The sequence below is a fragment of the Bactrocera oleae genome, chromosome 6 (genome assembly GCF_042242935.1).
Source record: "Bactrocera oleae isolate idBacOlea1 chromosome 6, idBacOlea1, whole genome shotgun sequence".
Taxonomy (NCBI): domain Eukaryota; kingdom Metazoa; phylum Arthropoda; class Insecta; order Diptera; family Tephritidae; genus Bactrocera; species Bactrocera oleae.
The window spans coordinates 67,634,319-67,660,983 of NC_091540.1; the positions used below are offsets into that span (position 1 = coordinate 67,634,319).

General features: G+C 35.9%; 1 protein-coding gene across 3 annotated transcripts; it reads left to right on the plus strand.

The window, feature by feature from the left end:
* Positions 1-1,391: 1,391 nt before the first annotated feature.
* On the plus strand, positions 1,392-25,846 carry Notum (palmitoleoyl-protein carboxylesterase notum). 3 transcript variants are annotated; one of them, XR_004976764.2, is made up of 5 exons: positions 1,392-2,047; positions 21,816-22,434; positions 22,644-23,147; positions 23,214-24,571; positions 24,640-25,846. XR_004976764.2 is itself a non-coding variant. In XM_036364389.2 (4 exons), the coding sequence occupies exons 1-4, from the start codon at positions 1,928-1,930 to the stop codon at positions 24,311-24,313; spliced, it is 2,343 nt and encodes a 780-aa protein (XP_036220282.2). In that variant the 5' UTR covers positions 1,392-1,927; the 3' UTR covers positions 24,314-25,845. The 3 variants fall into 3 exon arrangements, 1 of the variants encoding a protein (XP_036220282.2); XR_004976763.2 differs by having other exon boundaries at positions 23,214-24,373; positions 24,448-25,846; XM_036364389.2 differs by having other exon boundaries at positions 23,214-25,845.
* The last annotated feature ends 819 nt before the right edge of the window (positions 25,847-26,665 follow it).

Here is a 26,665-nt window from a genome sequence, read left to right on the forward strand (position 1 = left end):
ATTTTTTTAACTAACCTTATGTATAAAGCTTATGCATATTTGAGAAAAACGCTACATTATTCAGAAAAGAAGGTGGAATTGTGACGTTAAGACGGCTCTCAAAAGGACTTTGTTGTGCAGCAAAAGTAGCGTTTCATTTCACCAAATGCGGGAAATATTTTGAATAAACTTTAAGAGTTAGTTAACAAATGCCGCAAAAATCGGACAGATGAAAGTGACTTTTCATCTATATATATAATATACTGAAAAATATTTATAGGTCAAAAGTCAAAAATGAGTTCAAATGAAGTTATATGCCTTCAATACAACCGGTCAAAAAATCCAATCATCATTAACTAAAAAATTTTAGATGTAAAGATTCTAGAAATATATCCAAAATCAAAAATTTTTAACTTATTTCTGAATTTTTTATACCTATGAAAAAGCGTAATTCTCTGCTTAAAAGTCTATAACGCGGATTCTACTAAAAAAATACGAAAATCACACAAGGGTTAAAATTACTTATTTATAAGTAATTCAAAAACAGCAAAAACGAATAACGGACTTTGAGATTACACTATAATATGCCAAAAACTCAAAAATGCCGCCACAGATCAAAAACAAAGAGTGTCAACTAAACACAAAGAAGAGCACAATTGAGATGGACTACAAAAGAACGCGAGTGCGAGTACGAGCATAGATGTTTGTATGTATGCACATACACACACACATATTCAGTTTGCATTATTTTACCGCGTTGCTCCATTCACCGATCATTATTAGTTTTGTTATTGTTTACCATATTCTAAACAAAATTGCCGCCACTTGCACACATATGACATGCATACACACACTCACATATGCCTACATACAGCGAAACACTTTGCACTTTACGCAAACGAATGTAAACAAAAGAGCAAACGTAAATAAGAACAAAAACCTGCGCACTCACACACATACATATATGCATATGCGCATGTCGCTGCAAACGCATGCAAACTGAGAAGCGATAAGGTGGATGTGACTTTCATTGCTTGCCGCGCGGTAAGAGCGCACAACATTCCACTGATAAGACAACTGGCTGGCGCTGGCAAACAAGTTGTTTGTCTAAGAGCGCGCACCTGAGCTCGATGTGAGAGCGAGAGCGCAAGGCCCCTCACCCTCCCCCCAATGCAGTGAAGAGAACTCAACTGCACTGCAATTCAACTGATCGAGTTGTAAATAACAACAACACACACACACGTGTACATGCGTTCTTTGCCGCACTGGCAATCGTGGCTGCTGCCGAAGTAACCGTCGTCATCGTCATAAAATTGGGCCTATTGATATGTACGCTTGCTCTTTTTGAATGTTGTTGTTCTTGTTCCTGCTGCTGCTGCTGATATTGCTTGTCGGCCAGATCACACGATCGCCGGAAGAAGCAAGCAGGCAGTGGTGACTGCGACGGCGGCAGCTTCTTCCACAGCTCAGCAACTTTACAAGACACAGCTACATTTCGTTGCCGTTTACCTGCGTTCACCTTCAGCATTCCGCGACGAACGCTCAGTGCAAACGGACGTGTATTTCTCCGTCACGAAATTGTCACAAATGGATTTCTGAAGATTTCAACTGACAGCGAAAAAAACGTAAAGTGTTTAAGCGAAAAAATATTGATTACATATTTGAAAATCACAATTATCATACTATGAAAACAACAACAACAAAGCGTAAAGGAAGATTTTTGTGTTTAAAATTTAAAAAACTTTTTTTTTTAATAATTGCGTGTTTGTGCCAAAAGTGTTTTGTTTGAAGAAAAATAATAAAACAAACCACAACAACAAAGTGTGAGCAAACAACAAATATACGATTGCTTAAAACATATTGTATTTGAGTATTTAAAATATATATTAATTGATAATGTCAAGTGTCAGCCCAGTATAATTATCGCTACAAAATTTAAATCAATAAAATGGCAATGCCAAATTTTTACAACAACGAACAAAAGTTAATTTTTAATACAACAAAAAACATAAATATGTCACATAGAAGTGCCACAAATCAACGGATTACGAGTAATCGGTGTACAAAGGTGAGTTTATTATACAAAAATAATAATTATTATTACGTAAAAATTATAAATAAATATAAAAACAAATTGTATTTTAAAAGAAATAGATAACAATAGAGGAAATTATATTTCAAATAACATTTACAAAAACAGATTTTATTCGAATTAATTTTTTGACTTTTGGTAACCATTTTGTTGAAAAAATTAATTTTTATATAGTTAAAAAAATTAACTACAATTAAAACAGAAAAATATATATTTTTAATAATACTACACTCGAATAAACAGTTACACTTTTCGAGGTTCTTTACATACAAAGTACATACATACATTATGTTTGCTTATTCAAAGTATATATTTTGCAGTACAGTTTTTAGAATGCTCTCACAGTTAATATTCCAGAGAAAAAAAGTTGTTAATTTTAATACAATACAATAATTCCTTACTGAAGCGGTGCATGAAATATAATTTAATTGTACCTCATATGAAAAAAACAGAAATATGTATTTCAAAAAACTTGATATTTTTCATATTAACTCTATAAATTTTAGTTAATGATTTTTGAATTTTAAAATAAAAATAAAACACAGAACAATCAAAGCCAATTTTAGACTTAATTTGGTGCTGAGAGTAAAATAAAAAATTATTATAGAAATATAAACTTCTATAACACCTTTTACTTTTTTAAATTTTAGAATTTTAAAATTGTTAGAAAAAATTTGTGTTGGAGTAAAGCATAATTTTGTATGCGAAACCCCTTTAGAAATATGTGCTAAATAATATAAAATAATATTTGATCAGATAGTATAGATAGAACATTTTTATTCTGTTACACGGCAGTCGTGTCTATGAACCCAGTACGGCCCCGACTTTTTAAGACTGTCAACTTAGAAACATACCTCAAATTATAGGGAAATATTTTCTACCACTACAAAATTTAAAATGAGCCATTAGAATACAATAGAAATCAAATTTCCATTAATTTGAATTGTTTATCTATTATCTCTTTAGTCAATTTACTAAAATGAACTTGATAGAAAAAAATTTGGTATTTTCAGACTCCACGACCAGTTTTAAATTGGTTCCAAATAATATTGAATACATTAAAAAAATATATTAAACCTGAGTAATTAACATGAAGTCTGAGCGTCCTGTAACTTGGGTCTGCTGAAACTCATAAATATTTTTAATTTGTTTTTGGTTGCTATCTTAATAGGAACACTTCAGGTTTTACCTCTAAACTGATTGATAACTTCATTGTAATAAGTCTATTTATATTATCAAAACTGTTGCACATAATTATGCGATTTTATCATCTATACATTTAGCTTTCGATACCAACAATTTTAAATTAACCGCTTCTTAACACCACCTTTTGAGTATTAAGGAGATACTATATTTTACTGTAAGAAAAAATCGCATATTTTGTTGACTTACTTATATACACCGATTACAGCTTTCATAAACTCCAAACCGTAAACTCGAGTTTATATAAAAGTTTAAAAAAAATATAATCTTTATTTATTTACTTACATTATATAAAAAATTTAAGTTGTATTTACATAAACTTAATACCTTAAGCTCGAGTTTAAGTAAAAGTTAAAATAAAGCATGACGTGTTGACTTACTTATGTAGAATATCATTATATAGCTTTCATAAACTCAAAACTTTAAGCTCGAGTTTAAGGAAAAGTAATTTTCTTGTAAGGAAATACATATATAATACATAAATACATACATATATAATAAAGAAGTTTAATGGACTGACCTTCATGAAAAAACTTTTAAACATACCTTTGCCTTAAAACCCAATTTTTTGTTTCAAAAAATAAAATATTTCTAAAGATGAAATATACATATAAACACTCCAGAAATGAGTATATACTCACAAAAAAACATGTTTCATACAAAATACTCTCTTTAAAACATAAATTAATTTTCATCCGTTTGCTTTTTTTATTTAAAAAACACATTTTATTTTTATAAGCTATGTGTTTTGTTGTATTAAACTTGTTTTCCTTCCTGCAAAACAGCAGTTAATTGTAGCCATAAATTAGGGTTTCTGTCAAAAAATATCAAAAACTCGTAACAAATCTATTAAAGCAAACATTCTAATCGACGCGGGAATTAAAAGGCCTTCAATGCTTGCCGCCGCTTGTGGCACTTTTAGCCAATGCAATGATACCTACCAAAATTTCTGCGCGCATAAATCACTTGGGTGCACCCAAAAAGCGCAGACACACACACAAATGCGCAAGCAAATATATATAAGCACTCTCTTTCGCCCTCTAGCACACACGCTTGCGCCGTGGCCGTAACATATAATCGGGCACGCATATACACACGAATGTACATATGCGCACACGACGGGATAAGCAGCACGGCAGCGTTTGATCTCTGACACCCGCTGTTGACTTGTCAAATTAATAAATTTACCGCCTTTGCATCATTGAAAGCCGAGTTTTAGCGCTTGTCCGACCAAGTGGCCAACAAAAATTACCATATCAATAAAGCCCAATGTACACGCGCGTCGGCATGTGGATGTGTGCAGCGGTTGAAATGAAAGAAAAACACAGTTGTTTTTCTGTAGAAAACAATTCTTGGCATACTGGCGATTTCCATTTACATGCAACTTCACAATAAAATACGATTAAATTCAAATGATGCGGCTTTGGGCCGAATGTAGAAGTAGCACAAGCCCGAATGCGCGCACGCGCATGCCCAACGAACGCTTTGGCGTTATGCCGTATGCCGACGCTGCCACCTTTGCCGAAAGGAAAGAATTAAAAACAAAATACTAGCGAGGAACGGGAAACGTGAGACGGCGAAATCAAGAAAACAATAACAAAGACGGTTTAGACGTAAATATTGCAGTGCTGTTCGAAAAGCGACAGTCCCTCATCAATTTTGTATACAACAACTCTACCGCCAACGAGTGGGATGCGGCAACATGTGCCATTCGCAGCGGCGCGATCATAAAATGTAGCATTTGCCGCATGCGTTTCCACATGTCTGTTGGCTGTTTGGTTGGTTGTTGCTGTGCCCCCATTGAGTGTCATATATAAAAGCCTGGTTTATAATCGTTCGGCCGTTTGCGGTCGGCATAAATTCTTTGGTTGAAAACGCGTGGCAAATGCACAGTAAACCAATTAATGGAATTAGTGTAAATTTTAAAAGAATTTTTACGGTTAACTCGTTTATTGAAGGTACAAAGATAAGCTTTTTTGGTGGTAGCCGAGGTTCTAAGTTTGGATATGGACCTCGACTATAGCTGATCCAGATGTAGTTATTTAAGATTTAAAGCAGAAGAAAGCTGCTATCAGCATTTCTGTTTGAAATGAAAAGCGCTCGGAAAGCCAGAAAGCACTCGCGATAACAACAAGAAAAGATTTTATATTGAAAAGCTATCTGAAAGCTCAGATGGATCGAGACATTCGAAAATTAAATCCATTTAGAAAGGTTGAAAAAGTTATTTATATTTAAATAATTTTAAAACATCACATAACTTCCCTAACCTGAACTCACGTGATCATTTCGAAATTTCTGTAAAAAAAATCACTTCCTTCGTGGAAATTTTAACATCAGCCAAGTCATTGCGAGACCACAATGCACTTTCATCAACGGCAACATCATCGTCATCGTCCTCGTCACAGCAGTTGCTACTGTTTTCGAAGTTAAGATCAATGCGCAACGCCGCCGTCTCTACTGAGACCACTTGGACTAAATAACCCGTCCACTATGACCAAACACCGAGCAGAACAACAACAACGAGCAGATTTTGGCCAGCGTACAGAAGCAAAATTAAACAACAGCAAAAAGAGTCACAAAAGCAATAAGAGTAAGGCAAACAGAAACAACAATAGCCATAACGAAAACCACACCAAGCATAGCTGAGTCAAACCAAACACTTTAGTCCAGAACCAGTAAGCCAACAACAACTTGGTGAACCGAGACTAGTTGAAACGGAACGCATCAGTTCGGCGTGGATTGGTTTGGGCGACCCCTTACAACCACATCGTGTACATACACCAACAAAATACTAATTCAACAAATACAAATTAAAGAGAACAGAAAGTGGAAGAAGCATAAAAACAACGAAAACAGCAGCGACACTCTCTATCGGCCCGGGCGATCGGACGATCGGTCGGTTGATCTTTCGTTTCTTTGGGATCGCCAAGGTTTGTCGCTAAGTCGCTTAGTCGTGTGGTCCGACAGTCATTACTCGTAAGTTTGCCTTTGCAACTTGCCGCCAAGTGTCGGCGAAGATCAAAGTGAAATCGGCACGGGCTTAGCGCGCTCAGCAGAGGTGAGCATCGTGCCACAGTTGTAGCCGCAATCGCAGCAGACAACAAATGATCGCACACACATACATATAAACATACTGAATTAAGGCGTACACACAAACTCGCGCCGACGTCAAGGCGTATGTGTTCGTGTGTAACATATACGATTTGGAGTGGACAGACGTTGGCGCAGCGGCGAGCTGGTCTTGGCGGTTGGGTTGAAAGTTGCGCACAGACGGACAACTGAATGAACAATCAACCAACAGCAGCAATGCAAGCAAACAACAATAAGAGCAACAACTTGGACAAAACACGCCGTTGAACTACTGGCGAGTCTATAAGTTCATATCGGCTCGGCTATCAGCAGCGTTGCCGCGCAACTTGTCTGCTTCGATCGTTTATTTTCCCCTTTGTGTGCTTCATCTTCTACTTACGCAAAACTGCTTCCGAATTACCTGTCGCCAGCCGGCCAGCCGGCCAACCGAACAACCATCCTCCGTATGTCCGTCCGCATGCGCGCATGTGTGTGTGTGTCTACGCTGTGGCTCGACTTCACGTTTTTACGCATTTTGTTTTGCTCTGCTCATTCTTCATAGCCACAATGCCGACACGCGACGAATTATACACGCGTATGTATTTCGCATACACACACACACACATGCATTCATACATACATATGTATGTTTTTTGAAGATATACTAATGTGGCTACATATTCACTTAGCTACTGTTGTGCGCAATGTCAGCGGCATAACAACAACTGTCGCTGCATTTAGCTATGTATGTGTCTGCATAATAACGGCGATATCAACAGTATCTTTGCATATCGTCCGCGCACCGCCGCCTAGTAATTTCGCCTGCTGTTTGTTTAGCCTATTTCTGCTGCTTCTATGCTTGGCGCACATGCGCACGGCAGCGTGGAAATCGCGCAGCAATAGCTACATCAATTATACCAATAACAGCAACTACAACTGCCACAAAGAACATGGCGATTTTTCTACTCAACTGCCAATTGCCGTTGTAGTTTTCCTTCTACCTTCTACCAAGCGGCCACAACACGCGCCAGCACACTTAATTGCCGGCAAAGGCGTAACAACAGCAACTTGTTTTTTTTTCCAGACTTCAAACAGGTGCAATTTACATGCGTACGCGCGCAGCTTTTGAAAAATTGTGGCTCGTTTTTCACCAAGACTGGCATTTATTTATACGCTACTTCCACCTCCAGCGGTAGCGCGCTTTCTTATGTTTCACAGCGCATGTTTGTGTGCCAGCGCGCAACAGTTTTTATTTGTAACCGGCGCTTGTCGCGCTTAAATGCCGGCAGTGCTCCATTTGCACATCCATAACATTTGTCGCTCAAAGCCTTAATTAAACTATTAGCAAAACATTTAAATTACTTACAGTGCTGCCGATTAAAGTAGCAGACGCTGCGTACGCTGCCGCCATATTTGCATATTCGCTTGGAATGTTACTTTGTAGGCGTTGCTGGTAAGAGATAAGTTGTTTTGCTGCAAATTGTGCAGTTTTTGTTTGCTTTACTTTTTCTCTACCATACCACTAGCTTTTAAATATAAAGAGCACCCCGACGCTTCGCACGATTTACCTACTTTCAATTTATTTCTTACTTTTTCTTCTTTTCTTATTCTCAATTTGGAGTTTTTCACTACTACTGCTACTATACAAATACTTCTCAGAAGTGTTCCCATGTCCAGAGCTTTTAAATCACGAATTGACTATCTAAAAGAATACCAAAGTCTCCTTAGTAGATACGTACTTATACATTAACTTATATTGTCATTATTGTAAGTGCTTCAACTAATTTAAGTTCAGAAATAAATGTGTCCTCCAACTTCGTTAAACTGGGAACGGGTTAGTGCTGCGTCTCTCTTCTGCGATTTCAAATTGAAGCTTGATGTCCGTTGTCCAACCCCTATTACTTGCGCGGTTGCAATTTTTCTCTGACACAGAGTTGATCGCGAGAGGTCGAGAGATCTTACAATACTCATGTTGCCTTGATTGTAGGAGCTTTAAACCGTATCCATGCAATGAGGTGCAGAATTTCGGCAGACGCTAAATTTCGAAGTTACCTGGAAGAAGGCGAGTTAGAATGATTCCTTTCTTCTGCACTGTACAGCGTTCACAAAATTAAACTTGAAATTTGTGGTTTGTTTATATCGATTTTTTATGAAGCTTTTAATGCACTTTGTAAGTATATGAGAGTTAGATTCATCTTTAGGAATTTTCTACGTTCACAAAAGACCGGACTACAATTGTCCAATTGAAATCCACGTGAACGCCGTTGTCAGCCTGAATATCTAACCAACTACGAATTGAAAGATTTTATACGATCTTTTTTTAATATTTTATTGAAAAAGAATTACATAATTCATATGGTTATGTGAATTGTTTTATAAAAATAAAATTTTTTCCACCACAACTTTGGTATGTTCTTTACACAATTTAATTTTACTAAAATGTTTAATATTTTTGTATCGACTTAATTAAATTTTATCTCGAAATGTGGCTTCAGAAATGTATGCGCATTCGCGAGCATTTGATATAAGTATAATCGTCTAATAACTACAAATATTGCAAACTCATGTGAAAACAACTTAATTATTCCACTACTTGCCCAAAAACGGCACCGCCTCATAAACCATTTATGTGTCCATCACTTGAGTGGCAACAATACAAAAAACAGCTGTTTATGACAACTATCTAAAAAGTAACGTAATCGTTGCCTATAGTGAATTAATCGATGTCTCTGATCGCTCGAGCGTATCGCATTGACACATAGCAAACAACAACAGCAACAAAAGAAGAAAAAAAGCAAGCATTCAATACCAAAAATGGAGCTACAAAGCATCAATGCCGCTGGACAGGTGTAAAATGACAATTAATAACCGAGAGGTGACAATTTAATGCTCATTGAACAAGAAGACAAGCTAAAGAAGTATGGGAAAAATTAAAAAAAAAAACATTATACGGGCATACAGACATGCTAAGTAAATATGTAGAATGTGTGGAAGAAAGCAGCATGGACATTAAAAATGCCAGTAGCAATAACAACAAAAACAAAGCGTAGCACATACATAGATATTTGGATGTACCTAAAAGCATAAGTGGGCAGAATTACAACAACAACACAACTAGTGCAAATAGCCATAAATTAGCACTTGCGTAAATTAGCAAAAATCAAATAGCGAAACCAATCACGATGCAGCAAAGCGCCCGAACGTTAACGTTTGGCTTTAATGAGTCGAGCTATAAAATGCTAGAAGACCTGCTGCTATTTGCATACCAGTCGCTTAAATGGCGTTAATTGCGCGGGTTAAAAGCGGCAACCTCAAGCGGCTATTTATTGACTGAAATTGAGCGCACGTGCGTGTGACTGTGTTTGTGCGACCGCGCGGAATGCTGCAAGCGCCACATGCATATACATTCTTGCAATAATAACAATAATAAAATTCAATAAAATCAAGACAAGTAAACACTGGCAGGTGTATAAATTAATTAAAAGTGCAGTGGCGGGTTAAGCGGCTTTCAATTCGCTTTACATTTTGCAATATTTTATAAGCGTTTAAGCTGGCTTTGAACTGTAAAGTGCCGCTCGTAGCGCAATATTTTTATTGCGGCGCCATCGATTAAAGTCGATTAGCAAAAGGTTGGAACAATTAGTATTTGATGAATACATTAATTATGGCATATGAAGTATAGTTTATTGCAAGTGCATTGCTTCTCGTAAATAACTTATGCATTGATTTTATATATTTTATAAACGTATGTATGTAGCTGTGTATGTAAGTAGCCGTGTCACTGCAAAGTTAATTTATGTTTTTTTTCATTGAAAATAATAATTATTATTACTGAATTCAATTAATTTTCTATAAATCTTTTAATGTAACCTTTTTTTTGTGAAACAGTAGCAAACAAATGTGCAAAAAACGAACAAATAAATTGTGTACGATTTTGCCAATCTTTCTTACCATATTGAAATAATTTACTCCTGAAGACTACTTTAAAGATATTTGTAATTGTATAAAATATTTTTATTTTGTTAAAGATGTAAAAAAAAAATCATATTTTGCGTAAAACAAATAAAAAAATATTTTTAAAAAATTCAAAAAATTTTCCTCAAAAAATTTAATCGTTAAAAAAATCGTTTTAACAAAAATCGTTTTAGCAAAAATGGTTTTTGTTAAAACGATTTTTTTTCCTGCAAAACAAGGTTTTAGTAAAAAAATATTTTTTTTTTCTTTCAAAAATTTAAATATTTTAATTTCAAAAAATATTTTTTCACATAATTAAAAAAAAACTTTTTCTTAAAATATTATTTGTTAAGGTTTTGATTTTTGTGCATTAAAAAATGTATAAAATTTTTTCCTTTCTAATTTTCATTATTTTCATTAATTAAATTGCCCTTTAAAATTATTTTAATTTGTATAAAATATTTTTAATTTGTTAAAAATAGAAAAAAAAATTGTATTTTCTTTTAAAAAACCTCATAAAATTTTTAAAAAAATTCGCCCAAAAAATTATCAGTTTTTTATTTTCTTTTAAATAGTTTTCATTTAAAACAAATTTTTTTTTTGATAAATTATTAATATTTTACGGCAAAAAAATGTATTTTTAATTTTTTTGATTTTGTAGTAATAATTTGCATAATACTTTATTTTAAAAACATCCGTTATTAAATTGTATTTACTGATTTAATAATTTAACGTTTCTTAATTTAGATTTTTGAAATTTTTTATAATATGATAACAATATTCCAAAATAAAAAACTCAAATTTCAATTATTGTGTAATGAATACTTAATGAAACTATAGACATTTATTAAATAACTGATTAATAGGTTATTAAAAAATTGTTGCATATTTTCAGGCGCATAGCTAATTATTTGAAGCAAAGTTAAATTCTCTTTTTCAGTATTAATTTTGTAGTATCATAAAAAATATATATACATTTTAGTATATTTTATACCTTCAGAACTTACATCGAAGCAGCAAAACGAACTTCAACTTCAATATTTTTTCTTAGTTTATTCTCTATATAGTTTATGTATTATATGTTTGTACATATTTATATCCAAACCACCTTTGTCGGCGTCTCTCAAAATGCTTGTAAAGTTAACTCAAGCACGTTTAGCTGCGCACCCAACATGCAAATTTCTTAAATCAATACACTTACAATCGCGGGCAAAGCACAGCAACCCACACACCCGGCCACATACATCATTCATTGATCGAAGTTGAAGCTTTTGCTGCGCGCCGGTTGAAATACGCTTGGCCAACAGACGCTTCGCCGAATTGAACGCTAATTGGTTTATTATTAGCCGCGACAAACGCTCAAGCTTGCAATCACGACGGCGACGACGGAATCGACGACTATTGACTTTGACTTTAGGTGTGGTACATGAAAGCAATTAACACGCATTAGCTACACCAAACGAACGAGAAAATAATGAGCAAAATGCACGAATTCACATATGTGTGTGTATGTGTGAGAGCACAATCCAAAGTATTTACCAATGAGTCGAATGAGACAAATTAGCAAGTCTGTTTCTAAAGCAGCGAAGCGCTCATACGCCGTGTTGAACCGCGCGATTGGAGAGTGTGCGGTGAGCAGCACAGTTATCGGAAAGAGCGCAAAGTGCAAGACAGCAAAGCAATAACACCAGCAAAAGCAGCAAATTGCAAACACTGAAGCAGCAGACAGCAACAACAATAACAATAGCAACAACAGCGCATTGCATTCGGTAGTAGAAATTTAGTTTTGATTATCGCTAACATGTAAGTGGTATGCCGCATAGCAATTGTGGCGCACGGCGGCGAACATCAAACGCGGAATTCATAACGAGCGGTGTTGAGTGGTGTCATGGTGCCTCCCCGGATAAAACCAACACCAGCAACAACATGACTCGTTTGCTTAATGATAATGCTGATAAAATGTCATAGAAAGAAAATGAAAAATAAAAATAATAAAATTTGCAAAATAACTCTCGATGCTACCAGATGATTGGTTTTCAGTGGCGCCTGACTATCGCAGATTCTAGTTTGCACTTTGTTCAGTGTTATTGTTGTTTAACATATTTCGATGCGTAGTGGGAAGCCTTGACTTTGTGTGGAAATCACTGACACCGCAGGAAAATATATGGGAAAAGGCGTTAGTTTGTTGTTGTTGTTGTTCAGCAAAGTTATCAGAGATGAGGAGGTTTAAATTGAGATTCGAGTTGAGATTAATATTAACAATTTTCTTCGTTCATCAGAAAATTTGCACTTATGATTTTAACTATATCTTAATTTATTATACAGAGTTGAACCGAAAAGTTCCAAAAAGTTCTCATGATTTAAATTTTCATACAGGAACTCATTTTACGACAAGCTCGTTAACTGAACTGATTTAGTTAAGACATATAATTCACGAGTCTTTTATCAAGTTGCGTATTTTTATAGACCGGTTCGTAATCTATAAAAACTGTCTATTGCTTTTACAGTTTCTACAACAACACCTAAGGTAGAATTGAAAATTATAGATAAAATTTCTCTAAAACTCTTATGGAAATCATAAAAAAAATAAAAAAAACACTTAAGGGGTTATATCTATTTGCGAGACAGAAAATAGCGATTTTTCGAAAATTTCGTTTTGAAGAGGCATTTTATTTAATAATCAATACTTCATTTTGGAATTTGTCGAATAAAGGTGTCTGGCGGTACGAAAGATTTTTCTCCTTAAAATTATCTCAAATGCAACAACCAATAAAATATTATTACTATAGATAAATAGAGGTAATGATTGAAGGACTAGCTAAAATTTTTATGTGTGACAAAATAGCGGATTCTCAAAAAAGTCCATTTTCACTTTAGAGTGTTTTCAAATCGAAAATATTATTCAAAATCTTATTCCTTCGACCATTATATGACATCCGTTTCGGTGAAATTCTCCTCACCGTCTCTAAAAATAATGTTTCGAAAAAACTCGTTTAAAGTTTCGGGAGCCAATTCGAACGCTCGTATATCCTTATTCAAATATTATATATCCAAGATAGATCTAACAATAAAACTAACTCTAGAACAAGTAGTAGGTGGAAAAAATAATTTATTTGTTCATCAACCTCAAAGTCCAATCGTTAAAAGTTCCCCAACAGTGCATGCAATATGAAAATTGATTACTAACTCTCTACACCACCAAAAGTCTTAGCTCTCACAGTCAACAAAACCGTTTTGAAATCAACTCAACTAGGCAGCTATTATATGTTATTAATATTCATAATAAATGCGCAGCTTTGGCGCCACAAAGACTAAATCTTATTTATGTAAATTGTTCGAATGTCGTCTAATCACTTAATCAGAAAGCGCTGTTAATTGAAATATAGCTGATTTGATTTGAATTTAATTAGATATTTAAATGGTCGTAGGCTGTTTGCTTTTGTCGTCGCCCAAATGCCGCTCATTTTGCATTGAAGTCGCTTTTTATTTTTTACTTTTTATTATTATTGCTTTTGGCTTTTTGCGGTTTGTTTTAAAATTATGTAGCAAAAAATTTTTTTTGTAATTTTTCGCTTTGTTTCTTTTTTTCACTACGCCTACCACTGTGTCTTTTGTACTTTGTTTTATATTTATTTTCTTATCGAATTTACGCGTTTATTTTTTCGTAGCTTTTATTTTATTTTGTTTTTGATTACTTTGTTTTATTGGTTTTGTTTTGCTTACAAGATTAATTTGGCGCATGCGGCCTATAAACTGTCGGCTAGTCGTCTGATCGGCTATCCAACCGGCCAAAGTGGCGGCAAAGATCAAAGCCAGCATGATTCGATTGAAGATTTGAAGCGATTTCGTCGGTTATTTACGCGCCACTAAATGAACTAGTCAAAGTGGCAGCAACAACAACGCTGATGATGACGATTGACGACGACGTGGCGTTGTGCCGTGACGTTGACAGCAGCTAGCGCTGAAGAGTGCTGCTGGAAAGCGTGTTGGCGGTAAAAAGAAATTTGAAAATAAAGTACGAAAAAAAGCAAAAATAAATTACAGAGCATTACTCTGTAGGGTTTTTCATTTCTTTGGCATTTATTTGCATTACCTACAACAACTGCTGTCTTGCGTTTCGCCGCTTCAATATGTTTTCCCTACTGGGTTAGCTAGACAATTAATTTGCTGTCAATTACAAGTGCATTACACGCTCAAACTCATATACGCACTTGTATATTTTTGTTATTTTTGTTTTGTGTAGGCAGTTCAAAGGCGCTTTGATGGATCTCTCAACAATTTATCTGCAACACTTGTATCCAAACATAATCGACTTGATTCCGTTTGGTCATTTTAAAATGTAATCAAAGCAGATAATTGAGGATTAATTACAACTTTCAAACAAAGTACACATTTAAGTAGCCATACATTGGATTTAATACTTCAACGTGAAAGCACTTTAAGGCGTTTACGTACATTTGAAGCTTTTTGTTTAATGAAATTGTATACCTTTTATTTTTAAAATTTTTGTATAGAAAGTTTAAAGTAACAATTTGGAAAAGTGAATGATTTCGAAGAAATATCAACAGCAGAAGTTGCTACAGTAGTCTTAAATTTTATAAGTGGCAGAAATTGTTCAACAAGTGAAAATTTCAAAAGAAAATGGAATTCTCCCATGAGAAAATTTACTCTCTTTCTTGAAACTTTACTCAAATCTTCCATATCTATTCCCATATCTATTCTCATTCCTATTCCTATTCTAATTCCTATTTTTATTCCTATTCTTATTCCTATTCCTGTTCCTATTCCTTTATTTCATAACCTATCTTTTTCTTCCCAATCCTTTTCGCCATTTCCATTTCCTACTCGTACTTGTTGTATTTTCTTTCTTTTCCTTAAAGTTTTTTCCTCTACTTCGTTTCTCTTACCACTTCTTTCGTATATCTAATCATTTCACCTCTCTTCTTTTTCATTTGCTCTTTGCTTCTTCTCCTCTATCATTTTTTTCTCATTTCTTCTAGTTTAAATTCCTTCACTATTTTGTCCTTCTCTTCATTTTTAAAATTTTTCTTTCCATTACTTTATTTACATTTTCTTTTTATTTTATTTTTTACTTTCCACTCCCATACTCTTCTTTCAATTTGCTTTTTCTTTACGTTTAGCTCTGATACCCATCCACCGATGCAAGTGACCCGTTATCTATTCATTTCAAAAAATGTTTGTCGTTAATTTTAGGACAGGTGAGGTCATTGGTCCGGGGTTGTTACTTACTTAGACCAGACCAGATTAAAGGCTTAGTTTATTGATGAACTTTTGCTAATGTCTAGACGTGAATACTTAAACCAGACCTTAAAAATGTAGTTAGTTTTATAAGGACGAACCGATTAATCATCCACATAAGGGCTTGTAATTCTTACTTTTACATTTTGGTCTTTTCTAAAGTAAAGTAACATACATTATTCCTCTTTCTACTCCATGAGCTGCTCAGAACTCTCTCTCTTTAACCTTTTGAACAGTAGAAAAGGTTAATACTACTTTTCCGACCAAGAGCACGTCCTCACAACTTCAGTATATATAGACGCCTTACAGTTGCACTTTTCATCACACGATTTTTTTTGCCAAGCGCGCAACGAAGAACTGGAGCCGAACGCAAGTAATCAATAAGTGCACAATTTCACACAAATGCAAACAGCAAAGAAGCGCCGCCTCACAGCGCAGCTGCTATGATATGTCGCCAGCGCTGCTTAAAGGAAAATAATAATCACATCCGCATTCATCCGTCAGCGAAATGTCAGCATTTAACGCTTTCAACTTTTGAGCGTCACATCGTGGCATTTATTTGCCGGCGCAATTGAAATGGAAAAAGGCGCACGGCAGCATTTTTGCTCCACATACAAATGGAAATAAAGGAAAAATGTGTAACGAAACTATGCTAAACTGCCGACGACGAAGTTAAGTGCAAACACGAAATGATAAATAATAATAATAATATAAAAGTTATCTGGTTGTTGTTGTTTAGCCGCTACTACACCAACACCAGCTGCTCGCGGTGACAGCCCGCAGACAGGGAAGCGGTGCGCCTGCGACGGCAGGATGCACTGTCAACGTGAATGAGTTGTACGATCACTACCTTGGCTTGGCGGCTGGTCGCTGCGGCTGCTTTGACGTACTGACAGTAGCTGACTGACTGACAATAATTACATCATGATTGTGCGCGAACCGTTGCATCAACGACAGCAACGCGGCGGCGCAAACTCGACCAACGCACAGCGCGTCTGGATGCAAACGAACATGTTTATGTGTATACGTATGTATATATGTATGCGAAGCCTGGTTAACTGGTTGACTAACCGCTCATTTCGGTGGTATTCCATATGTACACACACGTTAGTTACCTGGCAGCAAGGCAACTCCACTGTCATGTCGGCAAAACACTTTGAGGAATCCGGTAATTTATTGATGATCGCTATGATCAAAGGCATGCGCAGCGCAACAGAGCAAAGAGCTGGGGAAGACGAAAGGTAGCGCATAACGTGAACGAGGGTATTTCATGCCGCAGCATGATCAGTCAACCACTTGCCAGCGCTTCTGATAACAGCGTGAAAATACAGGCAGACTACTTTTTATTCTATGGAGCGTCAGTGCGCCACAACGCAACACTGACGGCGATCTGTCACGTACGCTGCCACACCACAGTTGATGCTGCTGTCCACTATTGTCAGCTGCTTCCGCGAATTGCGATGACAACGAAGCAAAAATGGGATGCGCGTGTGAAACGCATGCCACAGCGCAACGCTACGCGGCGGTGTTTATAACAAAACGGCCAACCAACGCGGCAGGAATACTTGGAATTGAATTGCGGCGGCAACCAATGACAGTTATTGGTGCGGCGTTGCTGCTACGCGCTGTGAGCGGATCATACATTTTGCCAGTAGCTGACAGTTCGGCTGACTGATTGACTGACAGATGACTGCTGGATGCTGCCAACTACCGGTAAGCTTTTAATGCGCCCTGATGTGTCAGTGTCAATTGCGCCTGCACGGCAGTAACTCAAATATGCACAAGTATTCGTTTTTTGCGTTACCTGCGGCAGCACTTGTTGCTTGTAATTTGTAGCGCACGTCAAACACGCGCGTTGATTGATATGCCAAACAGTGTTCAGTGTTTTTTTTTAACTCTTTTTTTTTATTATTCAATTTCGCTGTAAGTGGATATTTGCGATGAGAACACATCGCAGCGCTCGCGCACAGATTTTATTGGTTGCGCACCCAATTCCTCGTGCGATTGACGCACGTTTGCACATAACGCGCGCGATTTACTTGTAGCGCAGCATGGCAGCACAGCTGGTTATCGATCGATGGCGGGCAGTTCGTTGACATGACACGCAGCCGCGCCGTATATATGACCTCAATTGGTTACAAATTACCATGCCGACAAAGCGTTCGGGTCACAATCCGCTGTTATTTATTTTATTTTATTTTTGCGTGTGTGCGCGCGCCCAATTCTGGTTATCGTATTATCGTTTTTCTTCATGCGCACGCACGCGCATACACCTGCGTGCTGTGGCCGTCGCCGCCGCCGCCGCTGCTGTTATCGTTGTTGTTAATGACTCTTTTGTTGTCTGGGTCACTCAAGTTGGTTGACGCAGAAAACAACATTGGTACTTTTGTAGCAATTTTTCAGTTTCAGTCGATTTCGATTTCAATTTCGGCTCTTTGTTGTTTCGCGCTCGCACTTTTATTTCGGCGACGCAGCAATAATTCAGTTTAACTTGTTAAGCACTCATCGCAAATATACAATGTGAAGAGCTTGTTCTTGGATTTTGTTTCTGTTTTTCTTTCTGGCGGTTTTGAAATGGTTTGCCGCAAAGATCAATTAGTTTCAATATGTATACATACCAAATACATATTGACTGGTACAATTAGTTATATGAAAACAATTATTTGCAGAAAAATTATAAATAAATACTTATTTGACTGATTCGATATTATATATTTTTATATATATCTCTTATATTTTATTTGAAGAAAAAATTCCATAAATATCTGTATTTTTAGACTCCTTAACATATTGCCTACATTTCGGCGCACAATAAAATTGTAAAAATAGCCAAGTGTCCTACCAATTGTAATGTTTATAATATAAAGTATAATGTTGAGCGATTTTCTAGTTCAACTTTCCATACTCTCCTGCCCTCTCTGACATTAAAAATTAAACTAACCCACCCTTATTTATTTGCACCGGCATAGTTACAGTCCAAACCCAATAATCTCAAAGAAAAATCTTAGCAAGCGCTTTGCGGCACCACAAATACAATTACTGCAGCAAAACAAACAATCAATACATACAAACACACTGTGCGTATTTTTTTTATTTTTTGGTCTGAGTCAAACGTCGAGGAACGCGTTGGAAATGAAATCAAAGCGTTTATGCCACCACTTGAACTTGGTTTATTTTTATTACAGACAAAAGACTACGGTATTTGTTAGTATTGCTGTTTATTTTTTTGCTGTGGTTGTTTATGTTTTTTGGAGCAACGTACTTGATATGGTACGTGTGATGACGTTGATCGGGGTTTTTTTTGTGAACTTTGTTTTACGCAAATTGTTTTGATGACCCACGAAATTATTTATTAAGTACTCGAGCAAATATAGATATGTGTATATGTATATATTAGGGTGTCAAAAAACTAACATACAGAGAAAAAAAAATATCCCTGCAAGGAAAACTTTTTAGCTTAATATGAAAGGGTGTCGGTGAGCACTCACAGGTCCCACACGCAGAGTCATCTGTTTTCATTATAATTATATACCATAATTTTTAAACAATTTAGGAATACATTTTTTACATTGCGTATTCTTGTAAAGCATAAAATTTTCTAAAAAATCTAAAGTAAGTTTATATACTCTATCAAATTTATTGTATTGTATAGACTCCAAAGCTGCAAAACCGACTTCGCCAAAATCTTAGAGAAAGCTTTATGATGACTCTATAAAGTTTAAATTCGCTAGATAGCGCTGGATTGTAATATAGAACAAGCAGATTAAATGTCCAACACTTTAATGTAAAAAACTCATAATATTATATTTTTTCGGCAAAAATATTTATATACAAGTATACAAGTAAAATATTAATAGACCGAAGATATGTATGTAATAGAGCTGATAAGTATCTGATAAAGTACTTAATTTAGAAAGAGTTAAAAGCGCTTCTGAATACAAAAATATTTGAATTTTTAAAAACTCTTTAATAACGCTTTCTTTAGGTTTCAATAAAAGAGAATTTCATATGAATCCTATATATTTTTCAAAAACCACAACGGCTTTGAATGATCCACTCTGTGTTTCGACAATTCTCGCAAAAGCACTTTCAACCTCTTATTACTTCAAAGGAATGCAAAGTTTTACCGCACTATTTATGGACTTTAATGTGAGACTTCCTTTTACCACCAACAATTGGGTCAGGAATCACCTGCTGTCACCTATTTTACAGCTATAAAAATTGCTGTTGCTCTACCGAACGCGGCGCAGGCAGGAAACAAACAAACAAATTGCACACACACACACACACACAAAGAGGCAAAGCAGAAAACCGAAAAACAGCGCAAAAAGTTTCAAAAGAGTTGGCTGTAGCAGACGCCGCTTCTCAGCCAACCCACTGACCCCGCGTCCATCGCCAATTCTCTGTCATTCAATAAATGACAGCGAAAAATTGCTTTCCACTCGAATGGCTACAAAAATATTGACGGTTATTCGCAATGAATTGCATCTCAATGAGTTACAGTTATTGTAGCAGTCGCTGTTGTTGCTATAATTGTTGTTGTTGCCGATGCTGCTTTCGAAAAATGCGATTGTTGTTGGCCACTTCGGCATATTGCTGTTGACCGGCGTGCTGCAATAAAGCGGCAACAACATTTACAACAACAGAGCGTTATTATAATAAAAACAGCAGCAACAACAACTTCGTAGCTATTGTTTTTATTTTCATTACAATTCGTTTATTGTTTGTTGTAATTGCTTTTGTAGCTATGTTTTTATGTACATATGTATATGCGTGTTTGTATATGTTGTTACCGCTGCTGCTGCTGCTGCGGCTCTTCTACTTGCTGTTGTTGTTGGCTTTGTGCGAGTATCTCTTTAAGGAGGCGGTAAACCTCTTTGATCTTATCGCAGAGCTTCTTGCTCGCATTTTTGATCAAAGCAAGTTTTTCCGCCAAAGCGAGGAGGAAAAAACATCGTACAAGAAACAATGATATGAAAGCAATAGCAGTGAGTTGAAAAAACAATAACAATAACAACAACATAAAAACAACAGCGACAACTTGCAGACAATACAAGTATTACCTAATAAAACGAAGAAGATGAAGATGGAAACAATGTTCCAACATATTTATGTATGGGTGTGTATGTATATGTCATCTGATCAAATATGACCCGGACTTAAAAAAACGATCTACAAATTATTATCGTCTTCAAAATAGGCTTCTGAGTCAAGTATGCCAACGCTTAATCCCATTTTCACTACATTTATTATAAATCTCGGCTCGGATGGCCTTCATTGTCTGCAGGTAACTTCGGTTTATTGTTGGGCTCATAACCAGTAATGATGCATTTGTTGAATGTAGGGTCCTCTCCTTCGTTGTCAAGCCTCTCTTTTGCTAAATGCTAAACTTTTGGTAAGAGTCGAGCAATGACACGCTTCATACCCAAAACATTAACCAAAATGCGTTGAGTCGATCCATAATAGATGTTGAGATCGTCTGCTATATCTCTTATGCCAACACGACATTATTCAAGCACATTAACAGAGGACTTACATGGGTTATGTTTTCCTTGACCTCACGACCTCCACTGAATGCTTTGTGCCATTTAAATACTTTTGTTCGTGATAAAGTAAACCCCCCAAAAAGACATCTGCAACATTTTCAACAATTCCGCAAACTTACTCACATTCTATTTTCATTACTAAAAACGCTCGTCAAGCTTTTCGTGTCGTAAAAAAATGCTTCCAAACATACACTAGGTAAAAAATATTAATGGACCAGTCCGAGTCAAATTTGATCAAACCAAAAGTATCAATAGTATTTTGTAAAATGTTAAAGGGTAATACAATATGTTTCTAAATATAAATATATATATATACACCATATATATACATATATATGTATGATATATATATACAATCTATCGCTACTACCGGCGTTGCGGAAGAGCCATGCGACACGACAATATAAAAATAAATTACAATTATAAACTAGCGCCTAACATATTTTTATACATACATATATACGCTGTTAACAGTCAGCCGGCTTGGAAAACAATTTCATTCATTATAAATTGTTTTCGCGTTTGACTTTTGGAAGTGTGCTCTTGCGTAAATAAATATTCTAGTGTTTATCATAACAGCACGTGCTCACGTCTGTGCTATAACGCGCTCTTTTTTCAAATAAACTACCTCTCTCTCCCTCTCACGCGCTCTCTCGATTTCTCACATTGTTTTTATAAAATTTTAATCTTTTTCTTTTTTGCTCCTCTTACAGCAGAACACCTCAAGCTGCTACTCAACTAAAGTCAATTGCAGTCAGCGCCAACAAAGTGATCATTTATGTTCCACAACGATCCACAAGAGCTTGTGTCCACAACGTAGCATTGCCTACTTAACGGCGCACAACGCCCAGCGCATAACATTAGTTCTACACAGCGTGTTCATCGCATTATTTTGCTTGGCGGTAATACAGCCGACATACGCGCGCTCCACAAACGCAAATCGAGCGGCAAAAACCGCATTAACGGCAACGGCGCCCATTGCCGATTCGTTGGTTGGCAACGCTGCCTCATCCGGTACTTTTTTAAACTCTTCGAATATTATGATGTCGGCACACGAGAGAAATTCGCTGGATTTGGGCGCCACAACTAAGCCTGCCCTGGCTGTGGTGGAGAATCGACGCGCGCTAAAGCTCGTCCAGTTCAATAATATCTCAGTCGTATGTAATGATGGCTCGCGCGCTGGTTTCTATTTGCGTAAAAATCCGAATTCGAAGAAATGGATTGTGTTCCTAGAGGGCGGTTGGCATTGTTATGATGCGCGCTCATGTCGTGCGCGTTGGTTGCGGCTGCGCCACTTGATGACATCGACACAATGGCCTGAAAAACGTGATGGTGAGCATATAAAATTAAAAATTCACAGTTCCGTTAATGACGTCATCACAGCGATAGTTTTAAAGAACGCTAACTATTAGTTCTCGGCGCTCGCTTAAAACATAGCTAATGTGACGTCACTCATCTTTCAATTCACTCGGCGCTCCCTATATTCTCATCATTTCGTGATCTCAATGAAAACTTAAATAATTTTTACGATTGTTTTATAGTTGGTGGCATACTCTCACCGTTACCGGAAGAGAACCCCTATTGGCACAATGCAAACCATGTGCTCGTGCCCTACTGCAGCAGCGATTCGTGGTCGGGTACGCGCGACACAATCGACGAGAACGCTAAATTTCGCTTTATGGGTGCTGTTATCTTACGTAATGTTATTGCCGAACTAATACCACTCGGTTTAGGACGAATACCTGGTGCGGAATTGTTGCTTGTCGGTTCGTCGGCAGGCGGTCTTGGTGTTATGCTAAATTTAGATCGCATAACCAATTATCTGCAGCAAGAACGTAAGCTGATGGTGACAGTGCGTGGTGTGAGCGACTCAGGTTGGTTTCTCGATCGTGAACCCTACACCCCAGCTACAGTAGGCTCCAGTGAAGCGGTGCGACAAGGTTGGAAGCTCTGGCAAGGATCACTTCCAGAAGCTTGCGTTGAACAATATCAAGCAGAACCGTGGCGTTGTTACTTCGGTTACCGACTATATCCGACGCTCAAAGGTAAGAGAAAACTCATTTTTCTGCTAATATCGCATATCATTAATGAATATTTCTCTCAACACACAGCACCGCTCTTCGTCTTTCAATGGCTGTTCGATGAAGCACAAATGCGCGCGGACAATGTAGGCGCACCAGTTACACCCCAACAGTGGAACTACATACATGAGATGGGCGGGGCGCTGCGTTCGTCCTTAGATAACGTAACTGGCGTATTCGCGCCCTCTTGTATAGGGCATGCTGTGCTCTCAAAACGCGATTGGATCAATATCAAAATTGATGATATCTCTTTACCATCTGCACTACGTTGCTGGGAGCATTCGACACGTCCACGCCGCCGACGACACAACATCGGTAAACAAAATCATTTAGAGCACACGGAACAAAAGCGTCATCGCTCAAATAACGAAAATCAAAGAATCTTGCACAAAAACCGTATAAACAAACAACACAAAGAGAAGAAAGACAACAACTTCGAGCCACAACATGGTACACGTCAACGCTTAAGTAAAGCTGAGCGTGAAGAACGACGACGACTACGACATGAACGTCAACAGAGGCGTCAACGTAAGTTACAACAACGCAACAAAAACAAACATCGCAATCGTCACGAGCGTCGACGTAACGAAGCCGAACGCAAGCGTAACAACAACTTGCCACCGAACGATAACGCCACGGCATTATATGATCAACATCCCAACAAAAAACAACGTAACCACAACAAACCGAAAACAAATGGTGGTGAGCGTAAACACCGACCGGGCCAGAAGTCACGTAAGGAACGTAAAGAACAACGTCAACAACAACTCAGGTTACATAACACCGGCAAATTCGTACAACCACATGATTTACAACATGACGAACAAGCTGTCGAGGAGACAACACAATTCGCCTTGCAAAAAAAAAACATGCGTCGCAATCGTGTACCGCGTGTACCCGAAAAATGCGCTCTACGCCTGCTCGAGCGTTGCAGTTGGCCACAATGCAATCACTCCTGCCCGATGGTCACGAATCCATTGACCGGCGAAGAGATGCGCTTCCTCGAGCTGCTTACCTCTTTCGGTCTGGATATTGAAGCTGTTGCCGCGGCGTTGGGCATTGACATGCAGACCCTCAGCAATATGGATCGCACCGAGCTGATTAATCTGCTGACGCAACAGGCGAGCTGATCGTCGGTGTAAATGCAAGTGGTTGTGTGGATGCATATGTGTGCTTGGGTGTTCATAAATGTAAATATTAGTTGCTTAAGTCGTAAATAGTTCAAAGTTCAAATTAATATTGTAAGTGTTGTGGGTGTATGTAGCGGTGTATGCAGCAGAACAGTTGGGGCGCATTGTTGAAATGAAAAGGATGTACTATGGATGGATGGTTGTACTTGAAAATCATTTACTGCGGCCAACTGTAAGCTGTGTTTTATAGTATTTTTGGTAATTACTTAAAGACAAATATTAAGCCCAGTTGTTAGGAAAAACTAATTTATTGTTTTTGTTGTAAGCCACTTTAGTTTAATTTCAGTTATATGCATAAGTTTTAAGCCAAAATGAAAAACAATGATATTCGCAAGAAGCAAAAAGTGAGTTCGAGAGCGAGAGCGTTTTTAAGCGATTACACTAATACAATATGATTTTTCCAGAAAAGTTTTTAGTAAAAATTTTTTAAATAATTTTTGATTTATAAATAAAATGATACGTAAAATGTAAAAAACTGATTAAAACAATTCGAATCTCTCCAAAATTTGCCCAAAAACACTTCGCTACAGTGGTGATCATATAATTAAACATTCATTAGTTAAATAACGCTACTCGAACGCACCCGTTAAAATCGCATTTATAACAAAAATAACTCGAAATGTCACATTATACTCAAAATCATAAAAAAATAAAAACATTTATATACACGAATGTAAACACAAAATGCAACAATGAGACTGTTACTTAATTAAATTATTATTGTTAACAATTAAACTAAATAATTTTATGCATAAAAAATTAAAATAAAGTAAAATAAAAGTTATGCAAACGAACAAAAAAAAATAAAAAATTATAATTATTAGTAATTTCAAAAATATAAACGTAAAAAAAGCAATTACCAACACAGTTATGATTACACATTCATTATGTAGCAAATGTACTTAATTATGTAGCAGCATATGAAATCAATATTTGTTTGCAACTGAAGCACGATCATAAATCTACCTCAATAGAACTTAAAAAACTAATTAATTAAATAATTAAAATGCTATTTAATTTTATAAATAATTAAACAAATTACAATATTTGTAATATAAATACTTAATTGTAATTTTCATCAATATTATTGATCCGAAATTAAAAAAATATATATATATTTCCGCACTAAGTAAAAATTTTATAATACAAAACCAGGCCATTTTATATTAGAGAATATTTACTTTTTTATTCAGTAAATCACAATTCTACTTCAACCATCCATGAATATTTATTAAAACAAATAGTTAAAATATTATTTACGCTAGCATATTTAATTTGTACCTGTAAATCTCTTTAAATTATTACAATGAAGCTCATTAAAACAAACACACACACAGAAACAAAAAAATATTGCATTCCTTCGGCTTAATTAACTTATAATCACAATTAGTTTTGTATAGTTTTTTGCATTTATTTATTTGTTTTAAAATTAAATTTATATTTATTATAAGTCACATTACAAAAACTCGAATATATGTATATGTAAATATATAAATTTTTAAATTATTATTTAATTGTAATTAAAAAATAATAATTTGTAAATATTTTATTTTAATTTTACTTATTTAGATAACTTAATATTTTTTTATTTAACACAATAGAAATAGAAATACTTAATTATTTTAATATATTTAAGTCAAATGTTATGATGAATTGTTGTGTCAGAGTGCAAAAAGGATTTAATATGCTTTGAAATGAGTGAAATTAAAAAATATAAAATTATATTTAAAGGAAAAATAAATGATAAATTAAATAATAACAAAAAATTAATAAATATTTTTTTAATATTCTTCGAATAAAATAGTAACCGAACTCTAGGAATAAATACAATTCTTAAGTAGCCACTGTGTCTAGATCATTTAAGAAGACTCTCCGCACTCTCCCCCACAATTTCAACACTTTTTGCCAAAATATTTTTATTTTCACTTTATTTGCGCTGACTTCATAACACTTCATGAAATCTTTAAATAGTTAATTTCATAATTTTATTGTTTACAGTTATCACAGCGTTGTTTCATGCGACACAAATCACTATCAGTTGGCGCTGAATTGATAAATGAGCTTAAATGACATTACTGACGTTTTTGTTATTGCGTCAGACATTAAATAAATGACGAGCAAAATTTTCTGCTAACATTTAATAATAACAAATGTCATGCTCATCCTTAATTGATAAAACAGGGTGCTTGCCAAATGATTTGATAGAGTAAGCAATTTATTAAAATAATAAAATAAAGTAAAGTGCTCCAAAAGTGATGGAAATGAGACTAAAATCAATTCATTGTGAGTACT

What these genes read in the sequence shown, in the direction of transcription:
- Notum (XM_036364389.2), top strand. Translation starts at nt 1,928, where the DNA reads ATGGCAATGCCAAATTTTTACAACAACGAACAAAAGTTAATTTTTAAT. An exon ending in CGAGTAATCGGTGTACAAAG is followed by an intron (nt 2,048 to 21,815) that starts GTGAGTTTATTA and finishes CTCCTCTTACAG; the next exon opens with CAGAACACCTCAAGCTGCTA. An exon ending in ACTATATCCGACGCTCAAAG is followed by an intron (nt 23,148 to 23,213) that starts GTAAGAGAAAAC and finishes CTCAACACACAG; the next exon opens with CACCGCTCTTCGTCTTTCAA.